The following is a 17,389-nucleotide window of genomic DNA, read 5'->3' as shown; positions in this document are numbered from 1 at the left end:
CCTGTTTTCTTAGCCTAGAACAGTAACAATGAAAACCTTACCCACAGCGCAACTCCCCAGTCCACCAGGAAAAGAAAGGAAAAGATGTCAAGTTCTCCAAACCTTTGTCCTGCTTTGCTCCAAGAGTCCTGCTGCACGCACAGTGTGCAAAGCCAAGAGAAGCTGCAGGTGGTGGCACATCTTGTGACAGGAGCTCCACCTCGTTCTCCAGGAAAGGTTTTTGAGAAGAGCAGACAGGACTGTGGAGAAGATTGCTGGAAAACTGAACCAACTTTCCAGAAGTGAAATGAAAATGGAAAGAAACCATCTGAAATGTTTTCCTCTATTTATTTATATGCTCCCCTTTTCCATCTTGCACTGCTTCTCCATGCCATGAGTTCCAAATGCATCTCACCTCTAAGATCAATGACTTAGCGAGTTTTAGACACTCTAAAATACCATGAGCTGTCGAAGGAAGGAGACCAGGACACCAGATGGTTCATCACAAGTCCAGTTTATTGAAGAAAAGCATCAAACACTTATACAGCAAATAATAAGCTTATGAATATTCTGTAAGCCAAGCAATCTATTGGTTAAACTATACCATTAACTCATCCTCATTCCTTTGGGCCTACGTTCTCTACTTCTCACGTCTCACTGTCTATTTCTTTATCATACTCCGCTAGGCCCAAGGACACGTTATCTTTGCAGGTGCAAGATTTGGAATTAACCACGGTCTTGTACTTTTCCATTCTCTAGTCAGCTACATTCCCAACAGACACCCTGCCTGCAAAAAGGCCTCTGCCCTAGTTAGGACATCTTTACCAAATTAATTCGGCTGTGTCCTCTCTCCTCAAGCCACTCTTTGACAAAACTCTCCACAATGAGCTGCACACAGTTTGCCTTCCCCTGTTTTTGTTGGAAAGCAATGCTGGAGCCATCAGTGCAGTTCTTGGGTCAGCCACAAATCCTGCAGGCAGGGAATGTGCCCCGGCAGTGTGTGACCCTCAGCAGGGACAATGCTCAGCAATCCTGCAGGCAGGGAATGTGCCCCGGCAGTGTGTGACCCTCAGCATGGACAATGCTCAGCAGCGTTGCTGTGCTCGGTCTCCATGGAACCATGCCAGAAGCAGCTGTTGAGCTCCGAAGCCATCGCAGCCCCCGCCCTGCTCCAGAGCCCCTTGGCAGGGTGGGCTCCTGCCCTGGCTGTGTGTGCCAGGAGCCGGCAGCGCTGGGTGCAGGGAGCCCAGGGAGGGCACAGAAACGCTGGGTGAGAAATGCTGGGGCACAGCAAGATGGGTGAGTGCAGCCGGCCAGGGCAGAGGAGCAGCATGCACAGGGGGCACAGCCTGCAGGACAGATGGCCAGGGGGAGAAAACAACAAACTGCTCAGGAGGGTGGAGAACAAACTTTTAGTTGCAAACTTCAGAGAATGAGGTACTTAGGAAATCTGAAGCAACATGTAATTTCAGTAAATCACTTCATAAAGCACTGACTTAGCAAACTCTAACCTGTCCAATTGCAAGTTAACCAGATTTTGAGAAGAGGAAGTCAGGAGAAGAGAGAGAGGGAGACAGAGATCCACAGTCAGCCTTGGATCTCAGCTGCTGTGAGCTCTGGGGCCATGGGACGTGTCAGTGTCACACCCATGTCACAGCCAGACCTGCTCTGGTCCCTCTCTCAGGTGGGGTTTTTGGGGTGCCAGGGGCTTGGCAGCCACTTTGGGGCTGGGCCAGAGGCTGCAGTGGCTGGGGTGGGGCAGTGGCCACCCCACCTATGCAGAACTCTCCCCGCCCCCAAACACACACTGGAGATGTCTGAGGTCGTTCATCATTTCTCTGCTTTCCAGCACTGAGGCAATGGACTCTGGAAACAGCTCTGAGCTCATGCCCAAGGCAACCACCCCTGGCAATGGGGCTCCATGGAGCTGCTCTCAGGAAACCCCCAAGAGCTGGGGAGTGCCCCAAAACCACCTCAGAAATGTGAGATACCTCAAAATCTCTTCAGAAATGTGGATTATTAAAAAACTCACTCAGTAAAGGGCTCTCCCTCCCTTCATCATCCTCAAACTTTGGCTGTGTCATTCCAGACCCCAGCCCACCTCCCCAACCCCAACCCCAACCCATCCCACCCCTTCTGGACATCATGACCCCCCCTCCCAAGCCGTATTTCCCCAATTTCCCACCTCCCAAACCCCATCCCACCCATCCTGCACCACCCAGTACCCATTTCACCCCTCCTGATTTGCATCACACGTCGCCCAATCCCCTTCCAACCCCATTCCACACTGAGGGGCTGTGGAATCGAGGAATTTTGGGGTGGGAGTGAGTAGTTTCAGTGCTATTGAGCTGACACATCGAACCCTCTTGTCTCTTTGAGTGCCAAGAGAGGGAGAAAACTAAACCAAATACCCCCAAAACCCCCAAATTCTCCCAGTTATTTCCCTGAATCCCAGATTGCCCTGAAACACAAGTAAAAAGTGAGGATTCATGCCTTTGATGAATTTATTGATTTTTACCCCAATTTTCTCTGTTTTAAAGGGATTAAGATGAATCCAAAGAAAATTAGGGTCATAACAAAAGAATACCCAGCCGCCTTCCCAATGCAGATCACCAGGAATGTGGATCGCCAGGGCTCTGACCAACGTGGGTCCTCCCATGGGGGATGAAGCTGGAGCAGTGCATGAAGCTCCCCCTGCAGCTGGGGCACTCACAGGGCTGCCCTTACCGGTGCCTCCGTTGGTGTCAGGTAAAGAACGAGCGGTCTGAGAAGCTCTTCCCACACTGGGGACACTTGTAGGGCCTCTCCCCGGTGTGGATGTGCCGGTGGGTGACGAGGGTGGAGTTGTGCTTGAAGCCCATCCCGCAGTCGGGGCAGCAGAAGGGCCTCTCCTCGGTGTGAACGCGCTGGTGCAGGAGGAGATCAGAGCTGGTGTGAAACCTCTTCTGACACTTGGGACACTCGTAGGGCCTCTCCCCAGTGTGGAACCTCAGGCGGACAACCAGGTCGGACCTGTGGGTAAAGTTCATCCCACATTCCAAGCACTCATAGGGCTGTTCCCCAGTGTGGATCCTCTGGTGGCAGATCAGGTTGAATCTCTTCCTGAAGCTCTTCCCACACTCCAAGCACTTGTGGGGCTTCTCCCCATCATGAAGCTGCTCATGGACTACCAGCTCTGAGCCCTGGCTGTAGCTCTGTCCACCTTCCTGGCCCAGGGTGGGTCTTTCCTCCTCAGAGCACCCTGGGCTGGGTTTGCAGCCCATCCTTGTGCGGGATTGCCGGGGCTTTTCCTCCCCATTGGGTTCCTGCACCACGGAGCTGCTCAAAACAGCCTCTTCCACGAGGTTCTGCTGTGGGGATTTGTCCTCCCCGGTCTCCACCCTCAGCTCCTTCCCTGGGGAAAGAAGAACAAGGAGAGGATGGGATTTGCCTCCTTGCCAGAGGGAAGGGGAAGGAGATCCCCCCAGTGCATCCCCAGCAGGATGGGTTTGGCAGCAGAGTTGTTCTGCAGGCGGGGGCCGTGCTGGGCTGGGAGATGGAGCAGGAGAGAGGGGAAAAGGGGCACTGACTTCCTCCTCACCTGCCTGGGTGTCCCAGGGCATCTTCCTCTTCCTCCAAGCCTTCTCCTCCTCCATCTTGCCAAGGTTTGGGAATGGGAAATCCTGGTTTGGGGAAAAACAAGGTGTGAATGCCTTGGGTTGGGGATTCCTCCCACCCAAGTCCATCACTAGAAGTCATCTGGTGTCCATAAAAACCTTCAAAAATCAAGAGTGAATCAAAAAAAGCCACCAGGATTTTCCCATTTCCAGTCTCTGGGGTTCTGGTGGTCCCCTGTGTCAGGGCTGTTGGAGATCCCATGGGCACTGGGATCTCCCCTCTCCAGGGTCCTGCTTTGGGATGCTGGGGGGTTTTGGGGTTCCCTTCTCCAGCCTCACCCCAGTCCTGTCACTAGGGGCTCTCCCCTCTTCCCACCACCCTCTCCTGGTTTAGGGCAAATTTGGGAGAAAATCTCCAAAAGCATTTCCTCTAGAAAGCAGATTCAAGCAGCGCCTCCTCCAACCAGATTGAGAAAATATTTCCATGGAGAAAATGGGGAAAAACCTGTTTATTTAACAGGCAAAGCATTCACCAGCATAAAAAAATGAACAGTATTAAAAAATAAAGCCTCTTGCCACTCCAGAAGAGATGACAAACTCAGAAAGTCCCTCCGTGGGCTGTAGCTCGGCTCACTCAGTGTCTTACCAGTCTCTTATCAGTCTGTTAACGGCCCCTCCAGCACTGGAACTGCCGCGGCCCAGGCTCAGCCTGGTGGGCCACAGGTGGGAGCTGCCGGTGGTGTCCTGGGTGTTCAGCGCACAGCAGGTTTAAACAGCTCCAAAGAAAAAGAAAAACCACAGTCCAGGGAACTTCTCTGCCTCAGCAAGCTAAAACTAACTAAAAGCAAAGGAGAGCTCTGTCCTGCTGTCTGTCCATTTGCAGACAACTGATACCTTAGGTTTTAAATTTTTCCATTCTGTTTTGATGTGCAGCTTTTAGCTTTATATTAAGTGTTACTGGGATCTTTTCACAGGGTGGTGAAGACAAAACAATCCTGTTCTAGCTGGAGACTCAAGGACAATCTCTTAAAACTTCAGGCCCAAAGCATAAACAACGTGAAAAGAGGAGAGCAGGCATGCAAGCAAGGAAGATGTAACTTCATAATTTGAAACTATTAATTGAGCAGTTAACTTCTATATACAAATGGACTAAAACTTGTTTAAATGTGAGATCTCATGACCAAGCCCTCTTTTGCTCCCATCTTGAAGCCATCCAGGCAGAGCCACAGCTGTGGCTCCTCTGCTGCCAGGGTGTGGCCTTTGAAGGCATTTCAATAAAAATCAACTTTATTCCTCTTAACTCTATGTGGCCTCTGTTCCAGCTCCTTAAGGCATCACAACAGTCCAGGAGCCGGAATGTGGAGGAGTGAGTGCAGTTTCTGAAAACAAACTGCAGCTTGTTCCTCCTCCCCTTCACTCCCAGAACCAGCCTTAAAGGTGCAGAACTCATTTCTGGGCTAAACAGACCGATGGGGTACGAGCATCATGAAGTCACCCCAGGACACCCCTGTCAGGGTCAGGGGGTCCCGTCCCCGCCTCATCTCCGGGCTGCCGGGGGTCCCCCAGCTCCGGTATCGCCCCTTCCCCTCTCCCCGCCCCGGGGGTCTCCCGTTCCACAGCCCCGGCTCTCATGGGGATCCCCAAAACCAATGTCCCGCCCCGTCGGTACCGGGCAATCTCCACGTGGACCCCCCGGGACCCTCCCGAGGGGCGATCGCGGCTCCTCTGCCCCCGAAAAAGCTCCTCTTGGGGAGCCCGGAGATACCCGGGGCTCGAGTCCGGGATCTGCCGGCTCCGAACACTGTCCAAAAGAATCCTCCGGGAGACCCCTGGCTGGAGCCGGGGCGAGCTCGGCCTCTGCCCTCACCTGCGGCTCGGGGCTGGGGGCGATGCTCCCGGGGCAGGGGGTGCTGCAGGCTCGGCGTGCGGGCGCTGCGAGCGCCGCGATTCTCCCGCTCCTGCTCCTCCTCTCCCTCCTCTTCCTCCCGCAGTTCCTCCGCTCCAGCCCGGACCCCCCTTTCCCACCGCTCTGCCCCGCGGCCCCGCAGCACCAGCTGCTGGGTGGGGGAGCCCCCGATCGGCCCCAGGGCTGGGCAGGGGCTCGGGGACCCTCCCGGGCGGATCCGTCCCCCCGGCCCGAGCCCCAAATTCCGCTCCGGGGCCGCGGGGCTCTGCGGGCCCGCCTGGCAACCGGTGAGTCATCGGCGAGAAAAGCTCTGGTTGGCTGGAAATTGTTCACCGCGTTCTGTGATTGGCTGGAATTGTGAAGGGCGCTGCGCCCTGCGGGTGTCCCTGGGAGCTGCGGAGTCCGGGCCGGAGCCTTTTCCTATTTCTTTCTGTTCTCTGAGACCTCTTTCCTATTTCTTTCTCTCTCTCTGAGACCTCTTCCCGAATTCTTTCTCTCCTTCTCTCTTCCCCATTTCTTATTCGGTTCAATCCAAGTTCGAGCAGATCCACAGGTTGCGTTCCCATGGTCTCATTCGCTCCTTCCCTGGGGCAGAGGCGTCTCTCCCTCGCGAAATCGTAACCCATGAACAGGGTCCTTTCCCGGCCCAATCCTTCCAGGATTTTGTTGGGGACTCGCTTCCATTTCCTCCCTCCCTCTACTTCCAGCAGGGAAGGTGCTGGAAAATGTCCGGCAAAGCCACCTTTGCTGTGTGCTCTGGAGCCCACAGAGCTGCTGGACCTTGTACCCTGGCCCTGAACAGCTCCTTGGGAGGCACGGCAGGAGCAGCACCCTGGGAGCCTCGGGAATGCCCCTCTGGGATCCATGGCACACACTCCCAGGGGCTGGAATTCCAGTTCCCAGCCAGGAAAAGATGTTCCTCCCCTTGAAGGCAAAGCTCTTAAGAAGGAGCCAAAAACCAAGTGGAGCAAGATCTTACAGTGACATTTCACTGCCAGCCTTCATAACGTCACCCATGGTTGTTGTAGCTCGTGGATTGGGAATTAAATCAGGGCGGGGTCTTTGGTGGGAGCTGCCCTGGGTCAAGGGAGACCCTGAAAGAGAAAGAGAGCAGGGAAAGAGAGGCAGGTGAGAAAGGGGGGCACAACACAATCAGCTGAGAAGGTGGCACACTGAAAAAAGACCAGAACTGACTGAAAATGAAGGAGACAGAAAGAAATAATTTTGCGGTTTTTATTTCCTAACAAAATACAGTTTCCTGTCTTTCTCACAAACCTTCTCCCAGTGTCATTCAGCAGGGCTGTTGGAAAGTTCTTCATTCTGGGTGGATGTTCCAGGCTGCAGCCACAAGCAAACAGGGAATGGGGATTTTGCTGCTCCTGGAGAGTTTGACATCCTCAGCTGAGGAGAGGAGGAGGCACCAGAAGAAAAGGGCAGCCGGGCTTCACCCTTCCTCCGTAAAGAGGGGGGGAAATCTCTCATCCTGTCTGCAGCTGCTCCCAGAGGCATGTGAGGGCTGATCCCAGAGCCCCAGGCGTTGTGACGCTGCCCTCAGGGAATGCTTGCCTGGTATGGAGGGGCAGGATGGGAGAACCTGGATCATCGAGCACCCAGCTGCCCCTCATGTTTGGAGTTGCTTGAGGAGGGCTGGGACGATGCCAGGGACATCCTGCAGTGACATCCCCTCTGTCCTGCTCTGGGTGAGCTCAGTCCCAAACCTGACCCTGATGCTGCTCTCAATCTTACTCCATGTTTAGACACACAATTCTGTATTTAATCTCATCCCATCCCAAACTCATCTAGCCTCAGACCCAATCCCAACCCCAGCCCAAAGCCAATCCCATGTCTAGCCTTAACCCCAATCCCAGCTCTAATCCAAATCTTAGCCCCAACTCCAAGCCCAGCCCCAATTCCAGCCCCTTCCTAAATCCTCAGCCCCAAACCAAATCCCAGGTTCAGCCCTTCTGGGGGTTTGGGGGTGTCTCTGTCCCTCTGACCCCGATGATGTTTGGGTGGGGTCACAGCAGGGCTGAGAGGGACAGAGACCCCCCCGGCCTCCCCAGGTGTGAGAAGGTCAGCGAGCCCCCCCAGCCCCGAGCACCCTCAGCGGTGAGAGGGACACAGAGCCCCTGGTCCCCAGCCCTGCACAGGCATTGCCTGAGGCCAGAGGGATGGAGACCCCCCGAGCATCCCCCAGGGTGAAGGGACAGAGACCCCGTGAGCATCCCCTGGGCTGAGAGGGACAGAGACTGCCCCGAGCACTCCCTGGCACAGGGGTGAGAGGGAGGGAGACCCCCCAGGCATTCCCTGGGGTGAGAATGATGGAGACCCCCTGGGAAATAGCCTGGGGTGACAGGGACAGCCCCTAGGGAATGGCCTGGGGTGACAGGGACAGGGACAACCCCCCCAAGCCCCTCCCAAGCATCCCCCAGGGCCAGAGGCACAGACACCCCTAAAGCATTTCCTGGGCACTGGAAAAAAGTAAACTTGGCAGAAATCAAACTTAACTCTGCATAAATAATTTGGATGAATATTTGAATTTTCCACAAGTCACATGTGATGGAAATGCAAACAAATCCCAAATAATAATAAATGAACCATAGAAGTAATTTTGTGGCAATTCCAAGTTTCATCAGTTTCTGCACAGCTCCAGCTCAGCTGCTAGCAGTTTCTGGTAAAAGAAAAGTAGAAATTCAGCCTAATACAGATTTTTAAAAGGAAGGGAAAGCTCTCTGTAGCTGTCACAAAAGTGACAGGGATGAAGAGAAAAATGATTCTCACATTTGATAACCCAAGCCTGGGAATTCAGGAGTTATTTGGGAACTGAGCTACTTGGGCTGGGCTTCTTGTGGGACTTTTAGCAGCCTTGTGTTCCTCAACATGGGGTGAATGAACCTTGTCAGTCTCTCGGGTATTTTTTCCTCCCTTTCCTCCAGTGATTTTAACAAACTTTTCAAGCAAGGACAAAAAAATATTTTCTTTACACTGACCACCTATCACAGCCATTTTCCTCATCAGTTTTCCCATAAGTTGCTCAGAGGAAGCTGCATCCAAGTTTCCAAGAGTTCCTCCAGAAAGAGGCACAACCTCCTCAGAGGAGGGAACCATTCTATTGTCAAAGGCACTTGATGTCAGAGAACAGTGCCCTGAACTCACTGTGCCAAAATAATGTCGCAGTCTAGTTAAGAAAATTGTTAGAGAGATTCCGCTGCCCCGGTTAAAGTGCTAACAATACCAAATCCAAGGTGAATTTTATTGAACAGTAAATGTGAGGTAGAGAGGGAGATGGAAAGAAAGAGAAAAGGGGAGAAAGCAAGGGAGTGACAGGGACAGAGACCTCCCCTGGAGCAGGCCAAGTGTGACATTGTCCCCTGTGTGTGTGGCCTTCCCAGGGTGGGGGTTTAACACCTGAGCCAGTTTGGGTAAGGGGGGTGGTGTTCACCCCCTGAGCAGGGATTACTCCACCGTTTCAGGTTGCCATGCAAGATGGAACCAAATGCATGTTTTCAATCCCCATCTTCATCAACTGCTATAAAAAGGCAGGGCAGTGTTCTTTATCTCTTCCATGACTCACCTCTGATAATGCCCTCCAGGGGAGATATCTTCTGCTAATGGACCATTGAGTGTCACTGCAGGACTGATAAAATTCCATCATCCCATTGTGGGATGCTCTGCCCAGGGGGAGGAACCAAGCATTTCTACATGGATATAAGCTGAGCCTTGCTACACCAGGCGCAGCTGGCCTACTGGATTGCCAGAGGACAAGAACTCCAGAACCACCACTGGACCTTCAGAGGAAGACCAGACCCTTCTACAGGATTACTGCTTGGACAGAATCACGTTCATCACTCCAACACGACTGCAGTCACCATTTAATGGGACTGCTGCCACCACCAGGCAGTGTTTCTGTATCGTTGCCTTGATCTTCATTTTCTTATTAAATTGTAATTCGCGCTTAGACACTCCCCCAGGTTTGCTTTCAAACCAGTACAAAAGACAATGTACTCACCGCTTGTCTTCTTCCCAAACCAGGATTTCCTATTCCCAAAACTTGATTGGATGGGGGAGGAGGCAGAGAGGAAGAGGAAGGTGCCCTGGGATACCCAGGCAGATGAGGAGGAAGCCATTGCCCCTTTCCCCCTCTCTCCTGCTCCTTCTCCCAGCCCAGCACAGGCCCCGGAACAAAAGAGAATGTGTGCACCCTTTGTTTTCTTCCCAGAACAGGATTTCCCATTCCCAAATCTTGATTGGATGGAGGAGGAGGCCGCGAGGAACAAGAAGCAGCCCCGGGAAACCCAGGCAGGTGAGGAGGAAGTCAGCGCCCCTTTCCCCCTCTCTCCTGCTCCATCTCCCAGCCCAACATGGCCCCCAGCTGCAGGACAACCCTGCTGCCAACGCTGTCCTGCTGGGGATGCACTGGGGGGATCTCCTTCCCCTTCCCTCTGGCACGGAGGCAAATCCCATCCTCTCCTTGTCCTTCCTTCCCCAGAGAAGGAGCTGAGAATGGAGACCATGGAGGAAAAATCTCCATGGCAGAACCTCATGGAAAAGGCCATTTTGAATGACTCCACAGTGCAGAATTCTAATGAGGAGGAAAATCCCCAGAGATTCCACAGGAGGAGGGGCTGCAAACCCAGCCGAGGGTGCTCTGAGGAGGAAAGAACCACCCTGTGCCAGGAAGGTGGAGAGAGCTCCTTCCAGTGCTCAGAGCTGGTGGTCCATGGGTAGCTTCATGATGGGGAGAAGCCCTACAAGTGCTTGGAGTGTGGGAAGAGCTTCGGGCAGAGCAGCACCCTGATCAAGCACCAGATGATCCACACTGGGGAATGGCCCTATGAGTGTGGGAAATGTGGGAAGGGCTTCAGTGACAACTCCGCCCTCATTAGACACCAACAGCATCCACACTGGGCAGAGGCCCTAGGAGTGTCCTCACTGTCAGAAGAGGTTTCAGAGAAGCTCCAATCTCCTCCAGCACCAGCAGATGTGCACAAATGAGAGGCCGTTCCGCTGCCCTGAGTGCGGGTTGGGCTTCAAGCGCAAGTCCAACCTCATCAGGCACAGGCGCATCCACACTGGGGAGAGGCCCTATGAGTGTCCCCAGTGTGGGAAGAGCTTCTCAGACCGCTCATTCTTTACCCGACACCAATGGAGGCACCGGTAAGGGAAGGCCTGCCAGTGCCCCAAGTGAAGGAGGATTTTTGTGCACTGCCCCAACTTCACACATCATTGGAGGACCCCCACTGGTCAGAGCCCTGGTGATCCATTTTTCCTGTGATCTATGTGGGGAAGACACCAGTCCCTTTTCCTACCCCTCCCAGTCACATGATGTGGCATTGAAAAACATGAGGGTCTGGCAATGGCCCTGTCATTACATTCACTCCTACCTCAGGTCATTGCCAGGGGCAGGAAAGGGACTCTCTCTCTCCCTGAGGAGAAGGGTGTCCTTTCCAGGAAGGGGAATCTGTGGCCAGGAAGACCCAGTGAGTTGTGTTTTAGTTTTCCCTATTAACAGTTTTATTAATCTCTTCTGTTATCAACATTGTTTCTGTTCCATTTGTTCCTTATCAGCTGGGAGCTGTGCCAGGGAGAGCCTGAGGCACCAAAGGCACCTTGGCAGCAGCAGCTGCTTGCAGGCCATGGCCAGAAGCCTCCCTTGGCAGCCCGGCCTGGTGGCCACCACTGCAGAGCTGCTGCCCCAGGGCTCATTCCTGGCTGGGCTCTGAAAAGCCACTTCTGCTCCAGGAGCCTGACTGGGAAGCCATTGGCCCCAGCACCTTGGGGACAAGATATTAATGACAAAACTCTTCATGGCAGCAGAGCCAAGGCAGGGGCAGAGAAAAGGGCAGAGCCAGGCCCAGGGGACAGGGATGCCATGGTGATGGCTGTGAGGTCACTGCCCCTGCAGCAGCCTGGCTGCCCTCAGCAGACATTCTGGCCAGAAGCGTTGTGAGGGCACCCAGCATATCAGAGAACACAGAGAACAGGAATTCCGTCCTTAGGGATGAGAGGGTTTCACTGGGTCAGGTTGCACAAAAGTCCTGATCTTGGAGTATTCCTGGGATTGGGCATCCCCTTCTCTGGAAATACACTTGCACTTTTGTGCCTTTCTCATAACTGTAAAATATTTCCTCCTTCTAACAAATGTAAATCCACCCTCATTCAGTTTAAAGATATTGACCCTTTTACTGTCTTGGCAAGATGTGAGAGAAAATACCTTTGACCACTATTTTTCAATTCTCACAGACTTTATTTTTTTTCCAAAAATCTCTGAAGATGGGGTTTGGAGGCCTCATCACAAAACCAGCAGCGAGAGGCTGAGGGCTCTGGGGTCAGTGGTGTGGAGACTGAGGACAGAACAGGAGGTGCCAGGGAGGGATTGAAGGGTGGTTTCAGAGATTCTGGAGCTTTTCTTCAATGAGGATATAATCATGATAAGGAAACAATGGCACCAAGGCCAGCTGGGAGGTGCAGAGTGGACACCAGGAGAAAGAAATTTCCCTGCCAGGGAAGGGATGTGGTGCACCACATCCCCCAGAAGGAGCCTGGAGCAGCCCAAGGCTTTGTGTGGGCAGGCAGAGGCAGGCAGGAGGCAGAGCTGTCAGCAAAGGAAGGGCCCAGCCAGGTGGGGGAGCCAGGGGATGCCGACAGCCTGCAGGGACAGAGGCATAGATTTGCTCGGCACCAAAGACACCTTTCCCTTGCTTGTCCCCATACATCATCACTGCCACCAGTTCTCTCCTCTACCTTGAGCCTGGGGACACTTTTGAAAGTCTTGTGCCTCACAGGGATCTACTGGAAACACAAGAAACTTCAGTGTTTCAATCTTACATTGAGTCCTTGAGAAGTTCTTTGAGCCCTCTCTGAGGGACTGAGTCTGATGCAAAGAGCACCAAAGCCCCAGAGGCTCTAAAGTCCCTGTGCTGTGTCTGTGCTGCTGAGCTGGGCTCGGCTCCTGGCCCAGAGGCAGCTCCTGGCAAGGGCAGCGCTGCAGAGAGACAGCTCTGGCCAGGAGCAGCTCCTGTGCACAGCCCAGCAGGGCTGGGGCACTGCCAGGACTCCTCAGGGACACCAGCAGGGCACAGACAGAGCTCACAGGGGCTCAGCACTGGCACGGGCTGTGGGATGACCCAGAGGGGGCTGTGTCACAACAGCACCTCTGTGTCTGTGTCATAGAGGCACAGAGCAGCTGTGATGTCGGCAAGGGGCTGTGTGACAGCACAGAGTGGGCTGTGTGAGGTCACAGATTGGTCTGTGACATCACACAATTTGTTGTGTGAGGTCATTGGGCAGCTACGGCATCATAGAGGAGATTCTGTGACAACACAGGGTAGGTTGTGACTTCATGGCATGGCTGTATGACATCATAGAGCAGGCTGTGAGATCAAAGTGTGTGCTGTGATATTATAGAGTTTCAGTGTGACATCACAGAGAGGGTTTTGTGGCATCACTGAGAGAGGTTGTGACGTCACAGAGCTGTCTGTGACATCATATGGTAGAGTGTTTGGCCATTGAGTAGATCCTGCCATCATAGAGGGTGGCTCTGTGATTTCAGAGAGTGGGTTGTGACATCACCAATTGGCTGTGTACCATTATACTGCAGGCTGTGACATCACAGAACAGTGACATCACAGGGTGGTTTTGTGACATCACACTCAGGTGTATGACATTCCAGGGTTACATCCCAGAGTTGGATCTGTGACATCATAGGAGGCAGTGTGACATCACAGGGGCTGTGTGAGGTCACTGGGGAGGTCACCCTGCCCCGGCCCCCAGAGCAGTCCAACCCTGCTCATGCACAGCGGGGTCCCCTGTCCCCCCAAGTCCCCCCGCCCCCGGCCCCGCAGCCTCCCCCAGAGGATGTCCATGAGATCGACCCCAGAGCCTGACACGGGGACAGGGGCACGGGGCCCTGGGGGTGGCACAGGGGGACAGGGACCCCCCGGCAGTGTCCCCGTGTCCCCCAGGGCCAGAGCCTGGGCCAGGGCTCCTTCACCCTGTTATGAACGGGGGCTTAAGAGTGCTGAAAAAATCCCTGACAAGGGATCCGCAAAAGCCAGATTTAATATTAAGGGACAGCAGCACAAAATTCCTTGGCAAGAGTCATTCTTCTCCTGACTGGATACTTCAGGCACAACAAGGAAACAAAGCTACAACAAAGCCAAACCAAATCCAGGCAATCAAACCAGAAATCATCAGAGAACTCTCCCTGTAAGTGTGTGACACAAGGACAGTGAGGGCAAGGATGAAAGGAATACGGCCTAAAAGCTTAACAGAGCTCAAACTTAACAGGACTTAACCTACAACTTTACCTTTACTGACATTTTCAACTTCACAATTTAGCAAAAGAACAGAGCTTAACAGAATTTAAACTTATTTAAAACCTTTGACTTAGCAATTTAAAAGAGGAATAACACTTAACAATATTTAACTTAGCTAATAACTTAAATTAAACTTAACACCTTAGCAAAACAACTCTTAGCAGCATTTAACTTAGCTTAAACCTCATGACTTAACCTCATTTACAGGCCTGACTGACTCAGCTATCCAAGGCACTCATACCCCTCCGAGAGCAGCATTTCTGCCACATCTCCCCAGCACAGGCACTCCTGTGTACACACAGACACAAAGAGTCAGTGCAGGCACCTGTGAGCAATTCCCCTGAGGGCAGGAAATGCTCACTGTGGATCCTTTAGCATATCCCCAGCGGGCAAAGGGTTGAGCTTGGAAGAGTGGGGGGATCGGCCCAGGCTCTGTCGTTGTTTGGGATCCCCAAGTGCAGCAAACGGGAGAGTTCCCGGCTGGGAGAGGCCCCACTCAGAGGGAGTGGCTGGCCCAGGAGAGCTCCAAGGGCTCCTTTTGGAGCGCTGTTTGCAGGGCCCCAAGAGAGGGGCTTCAGTCCCAGCAATAGCTCATCCTGGCCACACTTGGCATCAAGAGTTTTCTTTGGCAATGTGAGAACAAGGCTGTTGTGCCACTGAGGGAACAAAAACAGTTCCCAGGTCTGCTCCTCCAGAAACCAGGAGCTGGTTGGGCAGCAGCAGTGGCTGGAGCAGACAGTGTTTGTGATGAGCTGCAGAGGAGCTGAGCCCAGGGGCTGTTGGCCAAGGCCGAGGCCCAAGGAGCATTTCTCAGTTGGCAGGGCGGCCGGAGAAGTGGGAGGGGGAATTCAGCAGCACAGGGCCCATGGAACCAAGGGACCATTGTGACACTGTGGGGCCCTGTGAGACCAAGGGACCATTGTGACGCTGTGGGGCCCTGTGAGACCTAGGGACCATTGTGACAATGTGGGGCCCTTTGAGACCAAGGGACCATTGTGACACTGTGAGGCCTCATGGAATCATGGAGAGCACTGTGACATTGCTAATCCTCATGGGACCAAGGGGACTGTACTGACACTGTGTGGCTCCATAAAATGTAGGGATCATTGTGACACTGAGAGGCCCCATCAAACCAAGGGTCCATTGCGACACCACGGGCCCTCACAGAACCATGGAGACCATTGTGACACTTTGGGTTGTCATCGAACCAAGGGGCCATTGTGACACTTCAAGATTCCACAGAGTCAAAGGTCCATTGTGACATTGCAAGGCCTCATGGAATGATGGACACCATTAAGTAAATTCACAGCCTCATGGAACCAAGGGGCCATAGTGACACTGAGGGGACTCTGAATCATGGAGACCATTGTGACCCTGGGCGTCCCCACAGAACCAAGAGGACCATTGTGATACTATGGGGCCGGGTGAAATCAAGAGGCCTTTGTGACACTGCAGGGCTGCATGGAACCAAAGATCCATTATGACATTGCAAGGCCTCATGTCATCAGTAGTCCATTGTGACACTGTGGAGCCAAAGGAGACCATTGTGACACAGCAAACCTTCCCCGTCCAAAGGTCATTGTGACATTGCAGGGCTCATGGAACAGAGGAGTCCTGTGAATTTGTGGGGTGCGGGGAACCATGGAGACCACTGTGACACTGCAAGGCTTCATGGAATCGTTGGGACCATTGTGACACTGCAGGGCCATCTGGAACCTTGGGGCCATTGTGACACTGTGGAACTCAATCAAAAGAAGTGTCTATTGTGACACTGCTGGACCCCATTGAATCAAGGCACCATTATGGCACTGCGAGGCCCCATGGATCCAAGGTGCCATTGTGACACCATGGTGCACCATAAAACCAAAAGAACATGGAACAGGTCTGGTGGGCTTGGCCTCCTTGGGACCACTTCACTGGCCCAGCTGACCTTGCATGTTGAGAGTGACTTCTCATCTGTGGCAGAAACACTGGGGCTCCATCCTTTCCTTCCTATGGAAAAGAACTGTCCTTCTTGTCCAGGTACCCATGGCCAGAATTGGGATTTCACCTCCAACATTCCTTATTGTGACAGACTGGAGGAGATTGTTGGTGGAAAGATTTATTGTGTGTGGGAGGAAGGGGCAGGTCCAGCCCTTCCCTGCCCTGGAACCCCAATCCCCCCAGAGCCTCTATCCCAGCCCAGCAGTGTCTGCCAGTCCCTGGCACAGCACAGGCAACGCTCCACAGCCACCTCTGCAGCCCCCAGCCCAGCTCCTGAGAGACCAAATGACCCCACCTGGGGGAAGGGCCCAGCAAGACCAAGGGGTATTGAAGTCTTGTGGTATTTAAGACTACAAGGCAAGCACACATCTCGACCCTGCATCCTCTTAGAATTCCCATTTGTACACCACTGGAATCCAGGAGTTGGTAGCTGTGTGTGCTTCTCTAAATAATTTTTGCCTTTCTCTCTTTCTGTGTCATCTTCTTTTTCTGCCCTCTTTAAAATTTTGATTAATTTTAAATTGAAAAGGTTTAGTGTTTATGAAATTGAAAGGGCCAAAACAAGGCTTTGAGAACTATATTCTGTTGATTGAATGTTGTATTAAACATTTTGCCAAACTTTCTCTGATTTTCTAAAGTTCACAATAAAGACTGTCTAGTTGTTTTGAGCTCCTAAGAATCTCCAGTTGGTATTTCTCCAGTATATCCAACTCAGAAAACACAAATAATTGTAATTCCTTTAAAATGTCTCACTGAGAGAGTTGTTTGGGGGATGGGAGTCAGGGCTTGTGTGTCCTGCTTGGCACAGCCCAGGCAGGGCTTTCCCAGCCACATTCCACACTCCATTGCCCAGCTGGAGCCGCTGGTGCCTCTGAGTTGTGCTGCCCCAGCCCCAGGGACGCTCTCCCTGTCTGCCCATTCCCCCACGGTCTCTGGGCAGGGATGGCCTCAGTGGGGGCTGCTGACATCCTCAGCCACTTGGAGGCTGCTGCTGGATTTCACTGCTGCAGAGGCTTGTTCAGCCTTCAGCTCTTCAGTGCAGGAATTCAGTGTCCCAGGGCTCATTAACATTCAGAACACCTTAACAAGCCACACCTCTTGGAATAATTTGCTTTCAATTTTCAAAATTTCTGGTTAATTAGACAGATGTCAAAAGCCTATTCAATGTGAATGCAATATATTTTAAAAGACAGTGAGAAAACATATTTTTATGCCCTGTTTAGGTTTTTTTCCCTGTTAATTCATTGATATGTGCAATCTCCAATTGACATTGAATCCAAGTAATGCTCTAGAGGTTTGTTCAGGCTTCAGCTCTTCAGTGCAGTAATTCAGTGTCCCAGAGCTCAATTAACATTCAGAACACCTTAACCAGCCAAGCCTATGGGAATAATTTTATTTCAGTTTCCAAATAATTTGTAGTTCAGTAGATCTCTGTAGTGTATTCAAAGTGATAACATGATATTTAAAAAGACAGCAAGAAAATATTTTTTAGGTTAAGTTTTAGTTTTGTTTCCTGTTAATTCATTGATATGTACAATCTCCAATTGACACTGAATCCAAGTACCCCTTCATGCAGTTTGAATAGATATGACAGTCAAGACCCTTCA

General features: G+C 52.4%; 1 protein-coding gene across 2 annotated transcripts; it reads right to left on the bottom strand.

The window, feature by feature from the left end:
* Nucleotides 1–2,469: 2,469 nt before the first annotated feature.
* Nucleotides 2,470–5,489, bottom strand: LOC134429629 (zinc finger protein 572-like). 2 transcript variants are annotated; one of them, XM_063176873.1, is made up of 4 exons: nucleotides 5,443–5,489; nucleotides 4,222–4,351; nucleotides 3,560–3,641; nucleotides 2,470–3,373 (listed from the first exon to the last, which is right to left on the bottom strand). In XM_063176873.1, the coding sequence occupies exons 3-4, from the start codon at nucleotides 3,612–3,614 to the stop codon at nucleotides 2,724–2,726; spliced, it is 705 nt and encodes a 234-aa protein (XP_063032943.1). In that variant the 5' UTR covers nucleotides 3,615–3,641; nucleotides 4,222–4,351; nucleotides 5,443–5,489; the 3' UTR covers nucleotides 2,470–2,723. The 2 variants fall into 2 exon arrangements, with proteins under 2 accessions (XP_063032943.1, XP_063032942.1); XM_063176872.1 differs by lacking the exon at nucleotides 5,443–5,489 and having other exon boundaries at nucleotides 4,222–4,370.
* Between the last annotated feature and the right edge of the window lie 11,900 nt (nucleotides 5,490–17,389).

The sequence above is a fragment of the Melospiza melodia genome, chromosome 26, assembly GCF_035770615.1.
Source record: "Melospiza melodia melodia isolate bMelMel2 chromosome 26, bMelMel2.pri, whole genome shotgun sequence".
NCBI classification, from domain to species: Eukaryota; Metazoa; Chordata; class Aves; order Passeriformes; family Passerellidae; genus Melospiza; species Melospiza melodia.
The sequence above is the reverse complement of the archived record's forward strand: the minus strand, read 5'-3'. Positions and strand labels throughout refer to the sequence as shown.